General features: G+C 40.5%; 1 protein-coding gene and 1 non-coding gene across 2 annotated transcripts; one reads left to right on the forward strand and one right to left on the reverse strand.

Annotated features, from left to right (window-relative positions):
• Positions 1 to 13,073: 13,073 nt before the first annotated feature.
• LOC111896009 (uncharacterized) lies at positions 13,074 to 13,643 on the reverse strand. The gene is made up of 2 exons (XM_023892040.1): positions 13,246 to 13,643; positions 13,074 to 13,125 (listed from the first exon to the last, which is right to left on the reverse strand). Exons 1-2 carry the CDS (start codon positions 13,641 to 13,643, stop codon positions 13,074 to 13,076), a joined length of 450 nt encoding a protein of 149 aa, XP_023747808.1.
• Positions 13,644 to 18,060: 4,417 nt separating this feature from the next.
• On the forward strand, positions 18,061 to 18,167 carry LOC111896036 (small nucleolar RNA R71). The gene has a single exon (XR_002851787.1). It is a non-coding gene; the product is annotated as a small nucleolar RNA R71 (small nucleolar RNA).
• The last annotated feature ends 7,971 nt before the right edge of the window (positions 18,168 to 26,138 follow it).

A 26,138-nucleotide genomic window follows, 5' to 3' on the forward strand; every position in this document is an offset into this window, starting at 1 on the left:
ATTATAAGGTGGCAGAGGCTAGAACGGTTGCGCCTGACGGTCTTGCTCGATCGGAAATGGGAAGGAAGTGAGCGGTTGGAGATTTGACAAGCGACAAAAGGGAGATCCGGAGATGGTGGCGGCTGTAAACGAGGATAGGGTTAGGGTGGTGTAATGATATGGAACGGATGGCGTGATTTATCCCGTGTTCATATAAACTCCATGCGAGTTTGTCACTTCCAACCCCTCTATCACATAAACACTTCAAAACAGCTCCATAAGTTAAATTTTAGCCCCCATCACTCCTAATTCCTTTCAAATCAAGTCTGAACTTTACTCTTTAACCCTCCACATTATAAATTCCTATCAACTTAGGTACAAAATCTACCAAACAGCCCCTAATATCTTAATTATGACATATTCAGCCCTTCCACCTCATTTCATTTTAAATTAGTTCCAAATAATTACCATGGATCCCCTGTCTTCATAAAATCATTACATTTAGCTCCTAAAACCAACATCTCACCGAATATTATGGATTGGAGGGCTACTACTCTTTAATAAATTTTATCTATTTATTTATTAAATAAACAGGTTGTTACAGATATGTCATTCGACTAGTTTTTATATTACAAGTACCCTATGTCATGCTAGTTAGGATGAGAACCTTGGAAAAATCAAATTTGCATGAATATTAGAGAAAACATAGATCCAAGGTTTCTTGGGTTGCATGTACACCATAGGAATGTTAGAATGCTCAAAACCCATCAGTGGTATCAGAGCCTAGGCTTGTTTTCCTTGTATTTGATGCAAATTGCTTGAAAAAAATCAATTTTTCTATTCACTGTGCAGTGAACTCGCCGAGTCCATGGGGGGACTCGACGAATCCAAGTGAAAATGCATCCTACTCGTCGAGTAGGTTCTTGCACTCGGCGAGTAGGAGCCCCTGTGTGTAGAATTTCGAGTTTTGCTGCTGGAAATGGACTAGAATCATTACCCTAAACTGTTTTGGGGTTATAAAACCTATTTTTGTTGGTGTAATGATTGTGCTAATCCAATTTCAATGGTTATTATGAAATTTTCAAGTTTTATATATGCTTATATGATTCTTAAAATTGATGATATGAATGTTCATGCTTATGAGTTTTGGTAGATCATAGTAATTATTTGCAAATTGTTTGATGATGTAATTCTTGATCTAAATGTTATTGATGGAATCCTTAATTTGTCCTCAAGTTATGGATTACCAAAAGTCATTTGTTTACAGAGTCATTAAAGATCAAATATTACATAAAATGAAGAGTGTTCATTTTAATAAACCATTAAACTCATAAGTTACTGAATATAAAAGGTTTTGAATAGTTTAAAAACTTTCCCTTAAGTTTTGGAATTTGTAAAGTCACTTTAGAAAACTTTAATTCCAAACCCTAGAGTTTTAAAAGTTAAAAGTCAACCCTTATACTTTATAGTATTATAAGTTAATAACATATATATATATATATATATATATATATATATATATATATATATATATATATATGTGTGTGTGTGTGTGTGTATGTGTGTAAAGGGGGGTATAAGGTTGTTGCCTATAAAATGGCAGCTTAATGGGTGTCTACTCTCACCCACCGCTTCCTTGACTAGTGGAGGGTTGTTAGTCGAACAGGTAGAACAAGAACTATAATTCTCATTAAAAGTATAATGATAAATATAAAGTAACTAAACCTTTTTTTATAAATTCCCATTCTTAGTTACTTTAGGAAAATGTAAAATTGGTGTTATCCCATGAAATTACACTTTGTACCTTACCAAGTCGTTGGTGGAGCATGTGTGAGGAACCGTCACACTGACATGGACTAGTAAGAATGGCAAAGAGTGACTTAATGTTTATCATAGACCGGTGGAGCGTGTGTGGGTAACCAACACATTGATTAGGTGATAAAGATTAAGGGTACCAAGTAAATTTGCATGGTTATTCAGACCTTGTTTGTGATCCTCGGCATCCCAGTCACAAACTTCAGAGGGCACATATGAGATTTAAAATGCCATTGAAAAGTTCAATGAATCTCAAAAGAATCTAGGAGTTTCAATCCAAATTCAAACCTAATAATTTATTTTGTTTTTCATGGTGGAAATTGGTGAATCGTCATTCGCCTATCTTGAAATATTTTATAGCTTGGATTACGACATCCTTCTTCCAAGTTATAAAGTATTGTGTTGGGTCCTAGCCTTAATATTACATTTGGGTGTCTTATTAAGGATTCTATATCTAATCTAAACTTGTCTTTCTTCTTTCAGATGTCTTCCAAATGTTGCTTCTGGCTCAAACCCTACCGGCTCCTTCTATCTCATGAACCTTTGTGGGAGAGTCATCTTTGATGGTTCAAACTTTAATGATTGTATCAGAAACATCAGGATGGTCACGCGTTACAAGGACAAGGAATATGTCCTTGATAAGGAGCTGATAAAATTGATGAGTCTACTGCTACTCCAGAGGAGATCACTGACTTTAGGGCACATGAGAGAGATGCTACCAAAGTGGAATGTATCATGTTGGCCACAATGACAGCTGAACTCCAGAAGTCCTATGAGGACTTTTACCCTTTTGAGATGCACATGGACTTGATGGACCCCATCAGAGTGCTTTTCAAGAGAGGTATGAAATCATCTCTTCCATGATAACCACCTGAATGAAGGATGGTGAATCCATCATGGACCACATGTAGAAAATGCAAAGGTTTGTGGACCGTTTTCTGAAATTGAATGTGAACTTCCCGAAGGAGTTGGCTATTGATATCATATTGCACTCCTTACCTACTCTTTATGATCAATTCTGAATGACCTATCACATGAACAAGGAGGAAGTCACACTCAGCAAGCTTCAAGGACTTTTGAAGACCGTTGAAACTAGTCTCAAAGGTAAATCGATTGTTACTGCTCCAACTCCTAACTCCGCCCGTGTTCTGGAAATCAGGAAAAGTAGAGGGAAGAAGAGGAAAACCCCTTCGAAGGGTACCAAGGGAAAGTCTCTTGATGGCTCCTCTTCTAGTGGAACCAAAGGTGGTTCTATCACTACTTCTTCCAACCCAAAGGAAGCTCAATGCTTCTATTTTCAGGAAAATGGGCACTGGAAATGAAACTGCCCCAAGTACCTGCATGATGTTAAGGATGGGAAGGTCAAACCTACCCATGCAGGTATTTACACTATATTGTCTAATAACTCACCGCATACTAATTCTTGGGTCCTTGATATAGGTTGTGGTATTCATATATGTTAAGATTTGTAGGGCCTAAGAAGAAGTGAAGATATGGAGGATGGAAAGATAAACTTGATCATGGGGAATTGGAAAGCTTCTCCTATCACCAAGATTGGAGTTTATTCTTTGTTGCTAAGTAGTGGGTGAGTTTTAGATTTGAATAAGTGTTTTTACTCGTCTGAAATGGCGAGATATATTATTTCCTTTCATGGTTTGTACAAACAAGGATTTACTTGTTCATTTGATAATGAAGTTGGTGGTATTAATGCTTTTTTATAATAATGTTTTTATTTTAATGCATTACCTTGTGATAGTGTATATGAAACTGCATCGGTTGTAGACAACTTAGGAAATAATGTATTACATATCGATTCTTCCACTAGTTTGGATAAAGCATCCTTGTGGCATTGTCATCTTGGACATGTTAACAACAAGCGCCTAAACCAACTATAGAAGGCTGGAGTCTTGGAGTCATTTGATTTAAGGTCAGATGATAGTTGCGAGTCTTATTTGCTTGGAAAAATAACAAAGTCACCCTACACTGGTACTTGTGCTAGGGTGAAGGTTTGCTAGACCTCATACATATAGATGTGTGTGGACCCTTTAGAACCGCCACTAGGGATGCTAACTGCTTCTATGTGAATTTTACTAATGATTACAGTAGATATGGTTATGTCTACATAATCAAGCATAAGTCAGAAACCTTTGAAAAGTTCTAAGAGTTTAGACAGGAGGTGGAGAGTCAGCTGGGCAGGAACATTAAGATGCTTTGATCCGATCGACAATGACAGTATCTTAGTACAGAGTTCCTTGACAATCCTAAGGAATGTTGAATTGTTTCACAATTGAAACCTCCCAGGACACCACAGCTAAATGGTGTGGCTGAGAGCTGCAATAGAACCTTGTTAGACATGGTTTGTTCAATGATAAGTTGAGCTTCGTTACCAATCTCATTCTGCGAGTACTCCTTAGAGACTGTCGCCCATATCCATAATCTAGTCCCTACCAAGAAGGTTGTCAAAACACCTCACGAGATGTGGACTGGGAAAGTTCCTAATCTAGACCACATCAAGATATTGGGTTGCAAGGCTTTTGTGAGACGCGAGACTCAGGATAAGCTCGAACTTCAAAGTGAGCGATGTATTTTCATCGGCTACCCACAAAAATCCTTTGGTTACCTCTTCTACAGACCCAGTGAGAATGTAGTCTTTGTGGCAAGGAGAGGGGTCTTTCGAGAGAGAGAGTTTATAAGCCAAGGAAACAGTGGGAGGAAAATTGACCTTGAAGAACTTCAAGAGTCAAGCGGTGAAGGAACCTCAAACCCTAGCAATCAACCTAAGGAGGAAACTTCTATTGATCCGACAGATGTATCTGTACCTCTGAGGCATTCCACGAGAGTTAGGAATGCACCTGATCATTACTATGGTTTCCATATTACCGCGGAGGAAACTCCTGTTGATGAGTCCGTACCTCTAAGACGTTCCACAAGAGTTAGGAATCCACCTGAGCATTACTATGGTTTTCATATTACTGTGGAAGGTGATGTATTTATCGGTGATAGTACACTGGTAAATTTGGATGAGCCTAACAACTTTAAGGGAGCCATGACAGGCCTTGAGTCCGCCAAATGGAAAGATGTCATGGCCAACGAGATTCAGTCCATGTATGACAATCAAGTTTGGAACTTGGTTGACAATGTAACGAATCATAAGACGGTCGGGTGCAAATGGATCTTCAAGAAGAAGACCGCCATGGATGGGAAAATGCACACTTATAAGACGCAACTGGTTGCAAAGGGCTTTACGCAAAATCCGGGAGTTGACTATGATGAGACCTTCTCGCCAGTAGCGAAGATTAAGTCTATTAGGGTTATGCTAGCCATAGCTCCATTTTGTGATTATGAAATATGGCAAATGGATATCAAAATTGCTTTCCTTAATGAAAATTTGGCTGAGGATGTTTACATGAGTCAACCAGAGGGTTTTGTGGATGCAAAGCACCCTAATAGAGTGTGTAAGCTTGATAAATCCATCTATGGATTGAAACAAGAAACTTGCAGATGGAATCTTTGTTTCGATGAGAAAGTCAAAGAGTTTGTTTTTTCGAGGAGCGAAGATGAGTCTTGTGTATATGTTAAGGCTACTAGGGACTGGGTCCTTACCCTTGGTTGGAGTGATGACATGAGAGTAGTGGGGTATAGTGATACTGGCTTTTGGACTGGTAGGGATAATTTCCGCTCTCAGCCGGGCTGGTTCTTTACCCTAAATGTAGGACTAATTACTTGGAAAAGTTCCAAGCAGGAAACAGTAGCTGATTCAACTTGCGAATCAGAGTACATAGCAGCAAGCGAGGCGGCAAAGGGGGCTATATGGCTAAAGAACTTCATCGGAGACCTTGGAGTTGTACCAACTATTAAGGAGCCTATGGAGATTTTCTGTGACAATGAGGGTGCAGTTGCCTTAGCTAACGAACCAAGGGATCTGATGTGTGTAAAACCAACTCGTTTTATTCCTACTCTAAAAATATAAATTAAACACACAAAGGGAGTGAACCTGTCTTTTAGTGGTATACTTGAATAAGTAGGGTGTCGAACTCGAGGAACGGAAATTAACCTAATTACTAATTTTAACCAACAAGTAATAAAAGTAAAAGGGTTTTCTCTAGTTTTACAAGACTAGAAACTCAGACACACTAACTAACATGCAATTAACTAATCAACTAAAACCAAGTAAGAATTCACAAAATTTAATAAAAAGTCTCTACTTAGGTTCAACTCATTCACTCCTATGGTTAATTTTATGGCAAAGCAATAGATTACTTATTATTGGTTACCGACTAAAGTGATTAGATTCGCATTCGCTATTACCAATCCTTAGAAGATCAATTAATTTAAGCAGTGATCAAGTGTTTAAGCTAATTAATTTCCTAGTTCAATTATTCGGATTAAATAAGACTTGTAATTGGTTAATCAAATTACTAATTCAATTAGCCTCTTGCTGTTGGTTTATCAACAAGCTCACACATTAATTTACCCATTCTCTAATTAATCTTAGTTTCATATTCACTAATCCTAGGCACATAACAAAGTGTTCACATAAATCATATGAGGTAAACAATTAAGAGATGTTCATGCAGCCTAATTGCCTTCCTATTAACAAAGAATAGTTGTGGTTAATGCATAAGGATCTTTAACAAGCTTAATTTAAGAAAATCACCAATAATCAATTAATCGAACCATAAAAATAATCCATAGGAGTAAAATTTTCTTCCCTAAACAGAAACTAGTAAATTTAGCTCATGATTACAATAGTCAAAAAGTTAAAAACGAAAGTAATCAACTCAAACATTGTTCAATTCAAAGATAAAGTAGAAAATTAAACCTAAGTTGCTTTGAATCTTCTAAGAATGCGAGATTAGGGTTCTTCTCACGTTCTTCAAGTCTCCAAGGGTTTGCTTAGTCGCAAAGTATCCTCCAGAAAAGCCAGAAAAGATGGTGGATTCGGAATTTGACATCCATTTATAAGATCGTCAAAACAGGGGCAACTCGTCAAGTAGATACACCTAACTCACCGAGTTGCTTTGTAAAATCCGTGTACGGAAAGAACTCTATGTATTGCTTCGCGAACATTTGTGGAAACTCGTCGAGTAAACGATTGGACTCGCCGAGTAGCTTTAGGTTTATATTTCTTTCTTCATTCTCCAGCTTCTAATTGTTTCCCCTTCCTCCTTTTTGTTCCCGAGCATGACTTCTAGACAGACAATACAATTTAAACATCTTTAAGTACCTTTTGTCCATAATATGCAAATAATCAACTACTAATTTATAAAAATCTATACTAAATATATGGCTAAATATGCACATATCAAAATACCCCACACTTGAATTTTGCTTGCCCCCAAGCGAAACTGAATTTTAGCACACTAGAATCACATGAGACAATCCCAATCAAACCCAGCCATTATGCCAAGACCGCAATGCATGCATTTGTGTCTAAATTTTTCCTAAACGATCCCCCCATCCTAAATACTCACAATCCTCATAAACACTTGCCCACTTTTTTCGAGCAACGCTCATTTTATGCATCCCTCCGAATCCATCCTCAGAAAACTCCCTTAACCTCAAGGTATTTTTGGTTAAGCAACCCAAGCATACATAATCTAGACAATTAGAATTTTCGATACCACTATGGAGCTTTTTGGAATTTTTATCTTCTTTGATAATTTGATCTTTGATTTGTTTGAATTCTTCAAATTTGCCACCTTTTTTATTTTCTTTGATTTTTGGGTATCTTCAACTTTTTGAAACTTTGGAATTTTGATCTTTTGATCTTCACTTTATGACTGCTCCAAAATTCTTACAACTTTTCTTGTAATTCTCTCTTTTTTTTTATTACATGTACCTCACTTTTTATCACTCAAAACCTACATGCTTAAGCAGGGGAGCTCAACTTCAACCTTTATTGGTTAAAGATAAAATTAAAAATTCCTGGATACATTTCTGGAACATGATGCTAAACTTATTGCGATCCTCAAACTAAGCGGGGTCGTGTTTTTCTCCCATGATTTCTCTAGAATAGGGAGGCCACAAATGCACTAGAACGTATGTAGGCTCAACTAAACATCTGGGTCTTCATGCAATCATCAAACATAACACTAACATGGAATCCTAATTGATTTTACCAAAATTTTCTAAATTAAGATCCTAGCAATATTATTGCAATTTTTTTTAAAATTAAGCCTAATTTAGGATTCTAAATTTGCTAATATAACCAACCCCTACCCCAAACTTAATTCATGCAATGTACCCATTGCCTGTTATGCATGAAAAGAAAAATGCAAAAATAAACTCCACTGGGATAGCAGTGGTGAGGCTGATCATCTTCAATGTAGGTCCATCTTCAAATGACTTTAGACATGGGAACACTTATCCATGCTTTGGGTGTCATGTCTCGTGTGGTAAAACATCTAAATAGCTCCAATTATTAAGGAAAAAGCTCTCAGAAATCTCCAGGAATTAATCTTCATGATAATATAAGTAAAATCTGCAGCGAATGTGCCCAAAATCCGAATCATGAGAGTAGAATCTTAAGGGACTCGTCGAGTAGAACGGAAACTCGGTGAGTAAATTGACTCCAATCAGAAAATCGTGATATTGCAGATGGACTTGTCGAGTCCAATATGTAGACTTGGCGAGTAGAATGCTGAGTGGAAAAATATAATGTTCTGCTTCTGATCCTTTGCTAATCTGCTGGAATATGTCAATTCAGCGACTCTTCTTTAATTTCTTCAGTAAATAACACATTTTTTCACCCTTATTCCTAACGGACCCGATCTTAAACTTGAAATTGCATACTCTCATCTTGACCCGACCCTCACTCTAACCTTTACCAATGAGACTCTTATACTGCATCCTAATCTTCAAACCTAAAAAGAGACAAGGCAACCACAAGTAAAAGAAAACAAGCACACTCCTAATTAAGTCTTAATACATAAAAGTTCAAAACACCAAACCAACAAAATAAAATAACATCCAAATTAAAAACGTAAACTTTCTATCTTCTTCAATATCATCTCCTCCAACTCCACTCCCACTTGCTTGATTGTTCCTCCTCTACATACGCTCCTCCCAACTCATCACATACGGGAATCTGGGCTCGGGCCTTAGTGTAATATTCATTTGTTCAAACAGATAAACAAATGATTCATTATTGTAGTTAATGCCGCGGCCAATGTCATCCAAATACCTCCTTAATTCCACATTATCCCATTCCGTGTTTTCCTCTTCCACCGGGATGACCGGTGGGTCTTCTCGGGTTTGGTTCCTCCTTTGCCTAACTCTCCTTCCCGGTTCCTCAGGAACAATCACCTCGTCCTCATTTGGGATCCCAAATATATCCTCACCAAACTTCTCAATAATCCTCGCCCTCCTAAATAATGTAATGCTAAACGGAGGGGGAGAAATCATTGTCAATGCCCTTGCTTCTTGCCTATCCAAAATCCCATAAGACCTTGCCAATCTCGAAACAAACATACCCCCAGTAATTTTGGAGGTAATTTTCCCTTGACTGCTCCTTCCGCAAGGTACTTTGCCATACATTAAGGAAAGTTCCAAAAAACATCCGGTGTGATAATACTCCACATATAGAAAACGTCGATAGTGGGAACTTTGTCATCATCCCTCCTCATGTTAATGGTGCTAGCAACGAGACGGTGGATAAGACGATGGATGGGTGAACGGATAAAGTCTTCTTGGGCGGAAGATGGAATATAGACCCGGTTGGCGATCGTATTCCACCAAGTAGAGGGAACAACCCCCAGGGTAAATCCTTATGGCATTGCTCCAAAAATGCCTCGAAATCCTCCGACATGATCACGTTTTGATCATAAATCCCAATCCTCCACGCAAGCTCCGCTATGTTGCATTGATGCAGCTCTCCTCCAAGGCAAACACTTATAATATTCGGGCTATAGTGATCACAACAACCCCAGAATGAGATGGTAGCGAAGAACTCCCAGCATAGCTCTTGGAACATGGGTTCTTGCATCTTGAATAGCCGAATCCACCCATCACAAATAATTGTTGTTCTCCTATTTACATAGGAATTTACCAAGTAAAGGGTTAGTTTCTCCTCCAGCCCCGCCTGACTCATCCATTCCCAATTAATTTCATTGGGAACATATATCTCCTTCTGTTTCGGTGTTTCAAGCTTGCTTTTTGCACGGACTTGTGAAGATTTTGAGGTAATTTGCCTGAAGTTAAGCCATAGAATGTCTCCGTATCCACCTCCTCTAGAGCTCTAGCCCCGTCTAGACATGATTCCTGCAAAACAAAATCAAGAAAACAACAAACCAAACCCAGAACATAAGGAAAGCAGGTCCACTGTGAGACGAACTCGTCGAGTTCATGAACTACTCGGTGAGTAGTATGAACTGCGAGTTCATTTTTTCAGTCGGTCCAGATTAATCCATTGAAACACTGTAATTAGTTTAGGGGTTTGCTATTCTAAGTTTATTAAGCATAAACTAACAAGAATTTTTGTCCAAAACCTCTTAATTTGTCCTAAAATCAAAACCCTAGATTTAGAGTAAATCCCCAAATTCGATTTTCTACAAAATACCTACTACAATCTGTCCAAGTTATGACCTTTTCTAAGAATAAAGCAGAAAAATGTTACCTTTTTCCTTTTAAGAGGAAGAACTAGCGAAAATTAAAGAAGTTGCTTGAGAGAACTTTGCTCGGCGAGTGTGGGCAGGGAGACGGCTGAATGAAAGCGATTAGGGTAAAAGAGAACCCTATTTATAGTTTGTAAAATAAAATAATTAATTTTTTTTCAGTTAAATTTGTGGACTCGCCGAGTATGAGTGACTACTCGCCGAGTAGAAGCGCGAATGCAACGACCCGAATTTCACGTCCAAAAATTTCGTTATAACACATTACATAAAAAGCATTAATAATTAAAACATTGTTTGATTTAAACCAATTCACATCGAAAACCAATTTAAAATCCACCAATCATTTAAACAACCAGAATATCAGAGTGTCAATCCCAGAATAAACTCATAACTGCGGAAACAAGAGGGTGTGTGTGATGAGCCGCTACCGTGCCTGCTCCTTCCCCTTGGCTGAAGAGGTACCTGAAACAACAACTGAAAAACGTAAGCACGAAGCTTAGTGAGTTCCCCCACCGTACCACATACCACAATAATAACATAACACACATATATTTTCAGGCATATCTGGGTGCCTGACCTACCCCTTCGGTCCTCTCGACCGGGTATTGCCAAGCATATCTGGGTGCTGGCCTCCCCTTCGGTCCTATCGACCGGATACTGGCAAGCATATCTGGGTGTTGGCCTCCCCTTCGGTCCTCTCGACCAGATACTGCCAAGCATATCTGGGTGCTGGCCTCCCCTTTGGTCCTCTCGACCAGATACTGCCAAGCATATCTGGGTGCTGGCCTCCCCTTCGGTCCTCTCGACCGGATACTGCGTAGCATATATGGGTGCTGGCCTCCCCTTCGGTCCTCTCGACTGGATACTGGAGACTATCTCCCCCCTCTACTACTACCACATAGCACATATCACAATATCAGAATCCAACTAGCATGACTGGGTATAACTACCCCTTCGACCCTATCGACCGGATATCTTGGGGACTATCTCCCCTGCCACTACTAACACATAGCATCATATCATATTAGCACATAAACATAGCACAAGTAGTAGTAACCCCTAGATGAATATCACAGAGACAAAGACCTACATACAACTCCTACTGGTGGGCCGGCATTGTGGCCGTAGATCCACCGCTACTGGAAGGCAACTCACCTCGAAAAGGCTGCTGGTCTGTGTGGGACTTGACTGTCTACTGCTGCTGCTGCTGCTCCGGACGTCCCCCGGCTATAATTCCCACAAAACGATCAGTCAAACACCGCTAGATGTTCTTAGGGTAAAATGACCCTTTTTACCCCTTACCAAGTCAAGTCCAGGTCAAGGTCAACTTCCAGTTGACTGGACTCGCCGAGTTCACGAGCAACTCGCCGAGTCCATCCCTTACTGATCTGGTCCCACTCACCAAGTCCCTCTCCCCACTCACTGAGTCACCCTTGACTTGCTACCCAGGACTATGGGGCCGACTCGAGTCCCAACTCGCCGAGTTCCTCGAGCAGATCCCCTGCTCGCTTTTAATCCACACCAGAACACCCCATACAAGGGTTGGGGGTTTCGGGACTACGTTACACAGTTAATTCCGCGCACAGGTACGAAGGGTTGAGCCTTTGATGCTTAAACCCCTCGTGATCTGTGGATGTTCATATGACTCGTCGAGTTTGAGGAACTACTCGGCGAGCTCCATGCAATCTTCATAGGACTCGCCGAGTTGTTCTTCAAACTCGCCGAGTCGACGACCATCTTCATAGAACTCGCCGAGTTCCACTTTGGGACTCGTCGAGTCCTTCGACCCATTCCCTGAGTAGGCCAGATCTGGGACATGCAACACTTCAAAACCACAGATCCAAGGTCCTAGGGCTCATTTACCACGTAAAGTTGCAAACTTTACGTGCATGCATGGCCCTATGAGCTCAAACATGCAATTCCAAGCTCTTTAAGAGGTCCAAAACTCAATGGGGACCTCAATCACCTCAACCACAAAGACTTTATGCTACTAGGATGTCCAAAAGGTCCAAATCCGAAGTCCTTGCAGAACATTAACCATAGAAACATAGAGATTTAGGTTCTTAGGGCTTAAAACCTCTTTTCAGGGACAAAAAGGGGACTCAATGAACTAAAGATCAAGGTAGGAACTTTTCTACCTGAATAGAAGCCCTTCACAGAGTAGATTTCGGATCTTCTTCCCTTCTTGCACTCTCCAACCTTCTCCTTCTTCTCCCAAGCTCCAAACCACCTTCAAAATGCTAAAAAAATCACCCACAAGGACACAAAAGGGGCTAGGGTTTCATTATACAGATCTCTGGGAGTGCTAGGGGAAATGGAGGCTGGGTTAGATCGTTTAAATAGGGTGCAAACACCCGGGTTAGGGTTTAAGTCCAAACAGGGTCTACTCGTCGAGTCCCTCGGACCTACTCGCCGAGTAGACCGAGTAGATCCCGCGTCTAGTCCCACATCTACTCGGCGAGTTAATCCTTCAACTCGCCGAGTCCAAAGGTTAATCATGCAATATAAGGAGATTTAATAACCAAGAATACATACCAGGAACCAGGTGCTACAGCGAATATGCGACTTTGTGTGAGTTTCAGAAAGTACTCGACGAGTTGCTCAATCAGTTTAACAAAAATTCGATTTTTAAGCCACCACCCCACACTTGAGCATTGCTTGCCCTCAAGCAATCATTTGAAGCATAATTTTAGAAGAAGATTGATAAAAATAGATCCTAAAAGTTAAAAAAATAAAAAATAAAAAGCAAAGGAAAAGAATGCAAACTCTAAACTCGGGTTGCCTCCCGGAAGCGCTTCTTTTTAAGGAGTCATTAGCTGGACTCCTTCCCGCTTACGTTTCTGTAATCCCTTCCAGCAGCAGCCCTTCTTCAAGTTCTTCATTTCTCGGAATTCCTTCTTCATATTTTTTCACCCAATGACCATTGACCTTGAAAGGAATTCCATATCTTGATATTAGCTCAATAGCTACATGTGGAAAAAATTTCTTCACTATAAATGGACCATCCCATCGTGTCTGTAGCTTGCCCAGAAAAAGTTTAAGCCTTGAATTAAAAAGTAACACTTTTTGTCCTTCATGAAAGTCCTTATTACCGTTGAGTCTTTTGTCATGCCAATTCTTGGTCATTTCTTTGTAAATCAAGGAACTAGTGTATGCCTCATTCCTTAGTTCTTCAAGGGCATTCATTTGCATCAATCGGTTTTTCCTAAGTTCAGCCAAATCCAAATTGCACATCTTTATAGCTCAAAATGCTTTATGCTCAATCTCAACTGACAAGTGGCAACTCTTCCCATAAACCAACCTATATGGTGTAGTACCAATAGGTGTTTTGAAAGCTGTTCTAAACGCCCAAAGTGCATCATCATGCTTATCCGACCACTCCTTTCTATTACTTCCAACCGATCTTTCTAATATTCTCTTCAACGCCCTATTTGTAACTTCAGTTTGCCCACTCGTTTGAGGATGATAGGATGTTGAAAATCTATGGTGGACACCATATTTTTGCAACACCTTAGCTAATTGATCATTGGCGAAGCGGGTGCCTCGATCACTAATTAGAGCCTTTGGAACTCCAAACGTTGAAAATAATTTCTTGAGAAAACGTACCACTACTCGAGCATCATTCGTGGGTAATGCTTGTGCCTCCACCCATTTGGATACATAATCGACTGATACCAAAATGTATTTATTTCCCTTTGACATTGGGAAAGGTCCCATGAAGTCAATTCCCCAAACATCAAATATTTCACAAACTTGAATGCTATTTTGGGGCATCTCGTTTCGTGATGAAATGTTTCCCGATCTTTGGCATGAATCGCATTCTTTGACATATTTTGTAGCATTTTTAAATATAGTAGGCCAATAAAAACCCGAATCAAAAACTTTTGTGGCCGTATATTGCGCTCCATGATGTCCACCGTTGGGCCCATTATGACAATGCACCTAGATTTCCCGACTTTCTTTCCCGGACACACATCTTCTTATCATACCATCATCACAGCTACGAAAGAGGTATGGCTCATCCCAAAAGTAATACTTAATTTCTGAAAAGAACTTCTTCTTTTGTTGGTGGGTCAAGCATTTTGGGATGTATTAACTAGCTAAATAGTTAGCTATATCTGCAAACCATGGAATCTCTCCTGCTATAACCAATAAATATTCTTCGGGAAATTCATCTCCAATCTAGTTTTCTTCTAAGTCTTCCAAGTGCGGGTTTTCCAATCTCGATAGATGATCGGCAGCCACGTTTTCCATCCCCTTCTTGTCTCGTATTTTAATGTCAAGTTCTTGTAGTAGCAACACCCAACGAATCAACCTTGGCTTAGCATCTTGTTTAGAAAAAAGATACTTAAGGGTAGAATGGTCAGTAAAAACTATGTTTTTTGACAAAACCAAATATGAGCGAAATTTATCAAACGCAAAAACCACTGCTAGTAGCTCCTTTTCTGTAGTAGTCTAGTTCTCTTATGTTGGGTTTAGGGTCTTACTTGCATAGTAGATCGGCTAAAAATGCTTGTCAATTCTTTGTCCCAAAAACAACTCCCACCGCAAAGTCACTAGCATCATATATAAGCTCAAAGGGAAGACTCCAATTTGGAACTGTCATTATAGGTGTAGTAGTCAACTTTTCCTTCAACAAATGGAATGCATCAAGACATTCTTTAGAAAGGTTGAATGGGGTGTTCTTCAAAAGAAGTTGAGTCAAGGGCCTTGTGATCTTCGAAAAGTCTTCAATAAAGCGCCTATAAAACCCCGCTTGGCCTAAAAAGCTCCTTACCCCCTTGACATTTGTTGGACATGGTAATTTGGCTATAGTGTCCACCTTCGCTCTATCCCAATCCTTGAGACCTTGTGTCCTAGAACAATTCCTTCATTCACCATAAAATGACACTTCTCCCAATTAAGGACAAGGTTGGTCTTCTCACATCTTTCTAACATTAGATCTAATTTAGATAAACAATCTTCAAAAGAGGACTCGAAAACCGAAAAGTCATCCACGAAAACCTCCATAAACTTCTCGATCATATCATGGAAAATGGTCATCATACACCTTTAGAAAGTAGTCGGTGCATTGCATAACCCAAAAGGCATGTGCCTATATGGAAATGTTCTGGTCGGGAATGTAAAAGTAGTTTTCTCTTGATCTCATGCGTCAATTGGAATTTGAAAATACCCCGAAAACCATCGAGAAAGCAATAGTATAAATGCCCGGACAGCCTCTCGAGCATTTGTTCAATAAATGGCAATGGAAAATGATCCTTGCATGTGGCATCATTTAATTTCCTATCGTCCATGCAAACACGCCACCCGGTAACCGTTCTTGTTGGAATTAATTCGTTATTTTTATTTGCTACCACCGTCATTCCTCCTTTCTTCGGTACTACCTGCACCGGACTCACCCACGAGCTATCGGAAATTGAGTAAATAATCCCGACATCTATTAGTTTCACCACCTCCTTTTTCTCAACTTCTTGTATGTTCGGGTTCAATCTTCTTTGGCGTTGCACTACAGGTTTAGCCCCATCTTCTAAGTCAATTTTATGAGAGCAATAAGCTGGACTAATTCCCTTGATGTCGGTTATCTTCCATGCTATAGCACCTTGCCTCTTCTTTGGTACCCCTACAAGACTTTCTTTCTCATGTTTGGGTAAACCAGCAGCTATAATTACAAGTTTTTGTTGACCCTCTTCAAGAAATGCATACTCCAAGTGATCTGGTAGTGCTTTCAGCTCAGTTTTCATGTTCTGGACGTTGCGCACGTCGAGTCTAATGAGGGGACTCGTCGAGTCCTGGGCAAATTTTGCGACTGTCTGGGATTCCTTGGATGGACTCGTCGAGTAGGTCGAGTCTACTCGGCGAGTAGACTGTTCAGTACTTTTGGTCAGCTCATTATAATCAGCTTCCTCAAGCAGTCTCTCTATTTCCAATAGTACTCTTTCAGCATCGAATTCTTCATCAAAGGTAATGGTGGACTTGTTTGGTTCTTCATTATTCCATTCCTCCATTCGTTCTTCCAACATATCAATCGAAAATGATGTGTCATCACTATTACTTGCGTGCTTCATAGCTTGATCAACCCCAAAAGTGACTGATTCATCCCCCACCCGTAGAGTGAGTTTGGAATCTCGCATTTCAACTATAGTGCTTGCGGTGTTAAGGAAAGGTCTTCCAATAATGATCGGGACTTGAGGATCCGCTTCCATGTCTAAAACTATAAATTCTGCGGGAAATACGAACTTATCAACCTTAACCAATAGATCTTCCCATATTCCCCTTGGGAATGTAACCGTTTTATTTGCTAGGTGAATTGCCATTCGAATTGGCCTCGGCTCCGGGAGACCTAATTTCTTAACAAATGAGTATGGCATGAGATTTACACTCACCCCTGAATCAACCAATGCATAGATGGTAGGTAGATTTCTGAATTGACAACGTAAGGTTAAGCTTCCCGGATCACCCTTCTTCTTCGGTAGTTTGTTCAACATGGCAGCTGAACAATTTTCATTTCGAACCACTTTCTTTACTTCTTCCATCTTCTTTCTATTAGTTAGAAGCTCCTTAAGAAATTTGGCGTATTTTGGCATTTGTGCAACTGCTTCTATGATTGGTATATTGATTTGAAGAGCCATTATGTGTTCCAGAAACTTCTGGTATTCTTCTTCATTCTTTTCTTGTCTAGCTCGGGCTGGATATGGCAGTGGAGGCTGATATGGCTTAACAGGTGACTTAATTTTCTGATCAGGTGTCAGACTCGTCGAGTCCATATCCTGGACTCGGCGAGTAGTGTCTGGGTTCAGCTGGGTCTGATTTTGGTTCTGCTCTTCTGCCTCCTCCTCTTGTAACAGCTTCGGATTTTCGTTTTGAATAGGGGCTAGAGGAGTAATTATCTTCCCACTCCTATTTGTTACAATATTTACATGTGCTCCTCGTGGATTGTTTTCAGTATTACTAGGAAGTTCTCTCGGTGCACTTTTATTTATTTGTTGGGCAAGCTACCCCAGCTGCTTCTCAATGTTGTAAATAGATGCTTGCTGATTCCTTAACATTGTTCTTGTATCTTGTATTGCAGCATCGTGGTCATTGTGTCTTTTCTCGGATGCAGCTACAAATTTAGTGACTATTTCTTCCAAACTTGGTTTCTTTTCTTGTACCGGCTCCTCCTTTTGGTAAAAACCCCCTTGCCTTTTGTCTATACTTCTCCTCCTTCGCCTTCTTGTACTCATCATAAGGAAGCCAATCTTTCTTAGGTTTTCTCCAATCGTCATCAAATCTATCACCACTAGAATAGCATACTTGCGCTTTCTTATTTCCGTTCTCGTCCAAATCACAATCTCTAGTAAGATGAGGTCCATTGCAATTCTCACATCCTACCTGAATAGCACCGATTGTTTGATCCATTTTATCCATCCTCCTATCCATGCTTTTCAACATTTCCATAACTATCGACAAATCTTCTGAAGCTGCATAAGCTGAACCCTTTGTCACATCCTTCCTAGGGTTATGGGATTCTCTAGAATGCTTAGAGAATTCCTCAATTAGTTGCTTTATCACCGGGGGTGCCTTCTTTGTGAGAGGCCCTTGCGAGTCAAGTAATTGCCTTGTTGTCAAGTTTACTCCATCATAAAAAATGGTGACTTATTGCTGATTATTAAGATCATGTTGTGGACAATTCCTTAGTAAGCCTTTGTACCTCTCCCACTCCTCATAAAGTGATTCTCCGGCTTGTTGCTCAAAATTAGCTATAGCTTTCTTCAACTTAGATATCTTTTATGGCTGACAAAACTGATCAATAAACTCTTCTTTCATTTTAGCCCATGTGGTGATGGATCCTGGAGGGAGTGATTTTAGCCAATCTTTTGCAGCGCCTTTAAACGTGATCGGTAACATACGAAGCAAAACGGTGTCGCGGTCTACATTAGGAAAGTTAAAGTAATCGGCTATGTCATTGACCTCTTCTAGGTGCTTGTACACGTCTTCGTGATCTTTTCCATAGAATAGAATTTCTTTAAGTTGGGCGAGTATGTGGCCTTTAAGTTCGAAAGTGGCTGTCGCAGGAATCACAGGTTGCACTAGTCCTGGGCCGGTATTGTCACGTATCCTCTTCTTTCATTCTCCTATGGGGACTTCAACGATGTTAGCCATGGGGTTAGCTAATTCGCCTTCAAAGTCATTTTCTTCCTCGGTTTCAGATTCTTCCCTTTCGGTTTCGTACTCGGTGTCCTCCTTTTTTAGGTCTTCGTTCGCCACTGAAGAGAAGCTAGATTCTCCTACTTTCTTGGCCTTTTCTTACTAAATACAACTTTTAGATTCTTTAAAGGTGAGTTCTTTGAAGATGCGGATTCTCCAACGGTTTTGCCTTTGTTCTTCCTTAAAGTAGCTTCCGGGTCTTTAAGTGGTGGAATTAAAGGTGTATTGCCTCCTCTGGTCAAAAACACTCTGCAATTAAAGCAAGAAAAACGCGTAAAAAGAACAAAAACGAAACAGGAAGAAAATAAAACTGGAAATCAGCACTGAACTCGCCGAGTACGTTCGACTGCACTCGGCGAGTACACTGCCTAAAAGACTAAAAACAATTAAAATCAAATAAGAACAAATAAATAATAAAAATTAACCTAATTACTGAATTACAAACAAAAAAATAACTTTGTGCAAGATAAACCCACACAAAGGATCTATAAAACTCGAAATTAGAATTAATTTTTTGAGTCGCTCCCCGGCAACGGCGCCAGAAACTTGATGTGTGTAAAACCAACTCGTTTTATTCCTACTCTAAAAATATAAATTAAACACACGAAGGCAGTGAACCTGCCTTTTAGTGGTATAGTTGAATAAGTAAGGTGTCAAACTTGAGGAACGGAAATTAACCTAATAACTAATTTTAACCAACAAGTAATAAAAGTAAAAGGGTTTTATCTGGTTTTACAAGACTAGAAACTTGGACACAGTAACTAACACACAATTAACTAATTAACTAAAACCAAGTAAAAATTCACCAATTTTAATAAAAGGTTTCTGCTTAGGTTCAACTCATTCACTCCTGGTTAATTTTATGGCAAAGCAATAGATTAATTATTATTGCTTACCGACTAAAGTGATTATATTCGCATTCGCTGTTACCAATACTTAGAAGATCAATGAATTTAAGCAGTGATCAAGTGTTTAAATTATTCGGATTAAATAAGAATTGTAATTGGTTAATCAAATTACTAATTCAGTTAGCCTCTTGTTGTTGGTTTATCAACAAGCTCACACATTAATTTACCCATTCTCTAATTAATCCCAGTTTTATATTCACTAATCCGAGGCACATAACAAAGTGTTCATATAAATCATATGAGGTAAACAATTAAGAGATGTTCATGCAGCCTAATTGCCTTCCTATTAACAGAGAATAGTTGTAGTTAATGCATAATGATCTTTAACAAGCTTAATTTAACAAAATCACCAATAATCAATTAATCAAACCATAAAATTAATACTTAGGAGTAAAATTGTCTTCCATAAACAGGAACTAGTAAATTTAGCTCATGATTACAATAGTCAAAAAGCTAAAAACGAAAGTAATCAACTCAAACATTGTTCAATTCAAAGATAAAGTGGAAAATTAAACCTAAGTTGCCTTGAATCTTCTAAGAATGAGAGATTAGGGTTCTTCTCACGTTCTTTAGGTCTCGAAGGGTTTCCTTAGTCGCAAAGTATCCTCCAGAAAAGCCAGAAAAGATGATGGATTCGGAATTTGACCTCTATTTATAAGATCCTCAAAACAGGGGCAACTCGTCGAGTAGATACACAACTCGCCGAGTTGCTTTGTAAAATCTGTGTACGGCAAGAACTCTACGTATTGCTTCGCGAACATTTGTGGAAACTTGTCGAGTAGACGATTGGACTCGCCAAGTAGCTTCAGGTTTGTACTTCTTTCTTCATTCTCCAGCTTCTAATTGCTTCTCCTTCCTCCTTTTTGTTCCCGAGCATGACTTCTGGACTGGAAATACAATTTAAACGTCTTTAAGTACCTTTTGTCCATAATATGCAAATAATTAGCTAATAATTGATAAAAATCTGTACTGAATATATGGCTAAATATGCACATATCAGGATCACGACAGATCCAGGCACATCGACAGAAAATACCACTTCATTAGACATCGGATTGAAAAAGGACTCCTCGTGGTGAAGAGGGTATCATCGGATGAGAACCCAACATATCCCCTCATGAAGGGAGTGTGTAGGGTTAAGCATTTGTAGCATGCGAGGTGCATCGGTTTGAAGGATGATATTTGTTTTACAGATTAGATAGCCATTTCTGAAACTTGTGCAAGTAAATTGACATTTGATGATTGAATAAAAGTTGTTGTTTATTTATAAGTAAGGTGTTTCCATCTTGTGTCAATTATTTACCATTGTTTCAATTTTGCATGTTTTGACTTCCAGAATAATTACCTTATTCAGACTTTCCACAGTCAGTCATATGTTGGAAGTTGATATGAATCAAGACTGTCATGAATTGTGTTTGTAGAGGTCTAAGATGTCAGACATAGCAAAAGTTGCTACAACATTCATGAGTGCTCATAAGTTGTAAGTATTGGATTCAACCCATGATCACTTGTATCACTTCATGGAATTTATCTCGACTGATCATGAAATTTTAGTATCATATAAGAAGCGATATATGGGCCCCTCGATGATTTTGTTTTGACCTATGTACCAGGCCCAGTCAGAACCAAATTGATGTGTTCAGTTTAGTTCTATGTCAAACAAATCGAAAATCGAGAAACAAACTGCTGGACAATAAGTACGACATTGTTCCATTTATTTGTCCAACTGATATCTAGAATAGAGGAATATATGATCATTTATCTTAAATGGTGCATCACCATCTTAGTTCCGCGAGACTTTGAAAGAGGTACGATTGTTGGTCGGTTCCTAAAGTCATACCTGTAACTATAGTTATTAGACTTATCTGTAACATCCGGAATTTCAGGTATTATATCTATTTATTTTATTTCAAGTTTTCTGGAAGAACTCAGCGAGTTGGTGCGTAGACTTGCCGAGTAGAGACGCGATTTCTCACCCGGATTAATGACCGGACTCGACGAGTCGCATTTGTGGACTCGGCGAGTCCGCGTTGTTTAATGAAACCCTAATTTCTCGGGTTTGGGACCTATTTAAAGGGCCTTATAGCCGTCATTTGTGCTCACCAGCCCCCAGAGCGAAACCCTAGTGAGCTTGAGCGTTTGGAGTGAGAGAAGGATTCATTGTCGACCTTGGAGGTGTTGTTTAGCAAGGGAAAGGAAGCTATAGCCAAGAGGCAGCAAGAGGGTTAACTTCCTGAAGATCTGAGGTCCAGAACATCACATTTGAGGTACTATTTTCGAACCATTTTCCGTTGTGGTGATGTTCATGTTGATTTAGGGCTTATTGAGCCCTTTTGTGACTAGATCTAGTGCTCCCATGGTCCCTTAAGCGAGTTAGGTTCTGGATCTGGACCCATGGAGGTCCAGAGTGCCTCTTTGTCCAAGCTTTATATGAGTCTATGGAGGTTTTGTGTAACACCGTGATTTTCAAAAAATAAAATTTTCATTTAATTAATCAATTTAATATTTAAAACACTTATTTAAAATCTTATTCACATTCAAATTACAAAACGTAGTTTCATTTCCATCAAATGGAAGACCAGGATCCTCCAAAACACAACTCTTTCTTCGGTGTGTACAATCGAACCGTTGCCATCCCGCGTTACTGTAAGAACCTGAAACAACATAACATAAACAACGTAAGCACGAAGCTTAGTGAGTTCCCCAATATACCTTACGCACATACGCCTTCCGGCCCGGACCTTTCGGTCCACATAACGATTGCCTTCCGGCCCAGATCTTTCGATCCACATAACATTGCCTTCCGGCCCGGATCTTTCGATCCACATAACATCGCCTTCCGGCCCGGATCTTTCGATCCACATAACATTGCCTTCCGGCCCGGACCTTTCGGTCCACAAGATAATTGCCTTCCGGCCCATACACATATATAACACATAATACAAATACTCTAACACATAAAGCACATATATCATATATCATACCTGACCTTTCTGTCACATAATACCTCGCCTTCCGGCCCATATATAAGCATGTATATCACGCGTAGCAACTAACTTTCCATTTATAGCATATAAACGTAACACACAACATACTTGACCTTCCGGTCACACAATCAACCCTTCCGGGTGAGGTATAGTGAGAAGACTCACCTCGCGGTCACTAGAAGATAGCAACTCCTAAAATCCCTTGCACTTGACCCTCCGAGCTGCAAGCTCCCTGTAACATCATATATCCCTTATTTAATACTTCTATCTTCCACGTTACTGACCCTAAGAAATCACACCAGTCAACTCTGGTCAACAGTCCATTGTCAGCTCGACTGGACTCGGCGAGTTCCCTGACGACTCGGCGAGTCTGGTCGTCCTTCAATCCTCTAAGGTTCCCCTTCTACTCGTTGAGTATCCTCTTTGACTCGACGAGTCACTCCTGGAAGAATCGCGGGGCCACCCCGACTCCACTCGCCGAGTCTGAAGAACAACTCGGCGAGTCCCAGTGAATCTTCAAGCTACTCGCCGAGTCTGATCATCCGACTCGGCGAGTCCACGCCATGCAGTCGATCCAACTGCTTCCTGAGATACGTTTTTCCCGAGATACACACTCATGGGACTTCTGGACCTCTAATCATCCTATTACTAGGGTAGAAACCTTTGTATAACAACATAATAATCCATCAAATCTCCAAATGGGTTTCATAAACCCTAAATTCGTGTACACATCAAAATAACAGGAATGATCCGAAACCTTACCTGAAAACATACTCTCTGTGTCCCCAAACCTCAGAACTCGACCCCCTTGCTCTTCCTTTGGCCAAAATCCTTCCTCTTCTTGCACCACAATTCCTTCAAAGTCAATAATAGCCTTCAAGTTTTGCTCCAGATGCCACAGTCGTCTAGGGTTCTCCACAATCGGCCAAAAGACGTGAAATGACGACATAACAACCCTTAAATACGACCCAATACGAAACGGCTAGGGTTTCTGCTGAACAGCGTCGACTCGCCGAGTCCATACCTGGACTCGTCGAGTCCAGTCGCGAACCCGCGACCAACTCTGCGACCCTACTCGGCGAGTCTGGCTCCAACTCGCCGAGTCTCCCCTTCAAAACACCCCAAAAATGCAATTTAACAATACTAGAGATTTTGGGCTGTTACATTTTGGTTTGGGATCATTGTATTTGAGGTTAAAACACCATTTATGAGTCAATAGGTGTGATATGAGCGCCAAGACATAAACTTTACGTGATAAATAAGCTTGGAAAGACTGGATCTATGAGTTAGTGGAACAGATCTGACTTCAGAAGGTCGTTTGGAGTTGTCCATAGAATGCATTCGTCAAGTCCATTGGCAGACTCGACGAGTTGGAGCGAGTTGTTCCGTGCTTTCGAGTTGGGTGAGTGACTCGGTAAGTCGGAAGGGATTCAGAGGAATCGGGTCCCCGTAGAGACTCGGCGAGTCCACGCCAGACTCGGCGAGTTGGGTTGACCGTTGACCATTGACCAGAGTTGATTGGTGTTGACTTGGTAGAATTAGTCAACCATAGTTGGGATAGTGTTAATTAGAGATATATTTGTGTTATAGGAGGACTATAGCTCGGGAGATCGAGCACTAGTGATTTCCGAGTTACTGAGATACGCGAGGTGAGTCTTCTCACTATACTTTACCTTGAGTAGGTAATTAGAGTTATGTGATACAGTGTTGTATGCTATATATGTGTTATGTGTTGCACTGCATTATTCTATGTGATTTATGTTGTTCATGCTACAGAGTTAGAACCGGAAGTTTCACAGAGATAGAGCCTGAGGGTTCATAGAGTTGGGTGCACAGACCCAAAGAGTTATAGCCTCGAGTGCCTAATATGTGTTATATATATATATATATATATATATATATATATATATATATATATATATATATATATATGGTATTTTGGCGAACTCACTAAGCTTTGTGCTTACAGTGTTTGGTGTTATTTGTTTCAGGTACTAGTGAGGATCGCGGGAAGGCGCCGGCCTGATCAGTACACACACGGGATTTTTATGTTATGAGATCTTGGGATTGTTTTATGATATGAATTTGAGTTTCAAACAATTATGTTTTTATGAATAATAAATGAATTATGTTGCTATAAAATGCGAAAAATAGTTTTGAAATTTACGGTGTTACAACTTGGTATCAGAGCCTTGGTTTGAGGGATTTGAGTACACCTTCGGGTGTATTTGAACTCAAACTAAGGATTTGAGAAATATTTTCAAAAAGAGTAAAAGATTTTTGGAAAACGCAGAGCAGATTCGTGTGTACGATCAGTTAGTGCCCGAATGGTGATTTCCCAAGATACCTTTATGTTATATGCTTATTATATTGATATGATGTATTCTCGTGCTAGAGTGGGCTAGGTACTCCTATTAGGACTAGAGTGGCCTGATTTGTGATGCCTTAGCCTAGGGAGAGGTGAGCTGCTATGAGATCCTTGAGAGTGAGTAGGTAGCAACGAGGATCTTATGAGAGATCTGTTAGAGAAAGGATTTTGCATAATAGAGTACTTGGGACTTGGGATCCTAGGAGGAGGACTTGGGTTGTATACTGACGCGGTGTGGAAGGTAGTATTGGGTCCGTACTACTGAAAACACCGGGACGGTGTACAGTTCAAGTAAGAATCTTCGTGTTTCCGGGAATCAAGGAGGGACGAGTTATCGAGTGCGAGTATGCTCGAGTGAGTTTCTAATATATCGTATGTTGTTTTTCAGAGGTAGATCATGGTGAGGACACGTCATGCGCCAGAGAGCAGCGAGACCAGTGATGAGGAGATCCGCCGGATCATCCATGAGGAGGTGGCTGCGGCCATCAGGGCAGAGATACCAGAGATGTTCGGGTCTATCAAGACCACGCTGATTGAGACTTTTGACGAGCGTTATGCCGCTCTTTCTGAGGCTGTTGTTGCAGCGGCCACCGCAGCTATTGCTGCTGCTAGGCCGCAAGGGGGTGACTCGTTGTTGTTCAGGGAGTTCAGCAACACGAAGCCACCAGAGTTTGATGGGACGCAGGATCCGATTGCAGCGATAAGATGGGTATCTGACATTGAGGGGTGTTTCTATACATGCTCGTGCCCGGAGCACTTGAGGTTTCGGTTTGCGCTGAACCAGCTTCGCCTGGGGGCGAAGGATTGGTGGAAGTTCACGAAAGCACACTATTCTTCAGCAGAGCTTGCTACGGTGACCTGGGAGAGGTTCACCACCATGTTTCGTGATGAGTACGTTCCCCCGGTGGAACGGAATCGGTTAGCACATGAGTTTTTGACCCTCAAGCAGGGTACGGAGTCTGTTACGGTTATAACCAAGATGTTTCATGAGAGGTCAATTTTTTTGCCCTGAGCACGTGTCTACTGAGCAGGAACGTATGAGCCGTTATTTGAGTATTTTGAGGAGAGATATTCAGGAGTTCATGGCGAACTCCTCGTACCGGACATTTGCCGAGATTCAGGAAAATGCCCGAAAGAGGGAGATCGAGCTAGAGACTCAGGCTAGGGAGGAGGCGGAGTCTCAGGGGAGGGATCGGCGACCAGCACAGTCCCAACCGGCAGCCGAGTGGGCCAAGCCCGCTGATCCCAGAGCAGGGAGCCAGAAGGGCCGCACTTGTGG

Source organism: Lactuca sativa, chromosome 4 (genome assembly GCF_002870075.4).
Source record: "Lactuca sativa cultivar Salinas chromosome 4, Lsat_Salinas_v11, whole genome shotgun sequence".
Taxonomy (NCBI): domain Eukaryota; kingdom Viridiplantae; phylum Streptophyta; class Magnoliopsida; order Asterales; family Asteraceae; genus Lactuca; species Lactuca sativa.

What these genes read in the sequence shown, in the direction of transcription:
- LOC111896009 (XM_023892040.1), bottom strand. Translation starts at nt 13,643, where the DNA reads ATGTGCAATTTGGATTTGGCTGAACTTAGGAAAAACCGATTGATGCAA. An exon ending in CTGGAAGGGATTACAGAAAC is followed by an intron (nt 13,126 to 13,245) that starts GTAAGCGGGAAG and finishes TTTAACTTTTAG; the next exon opens with GATCTATTTTTATCAATCTT.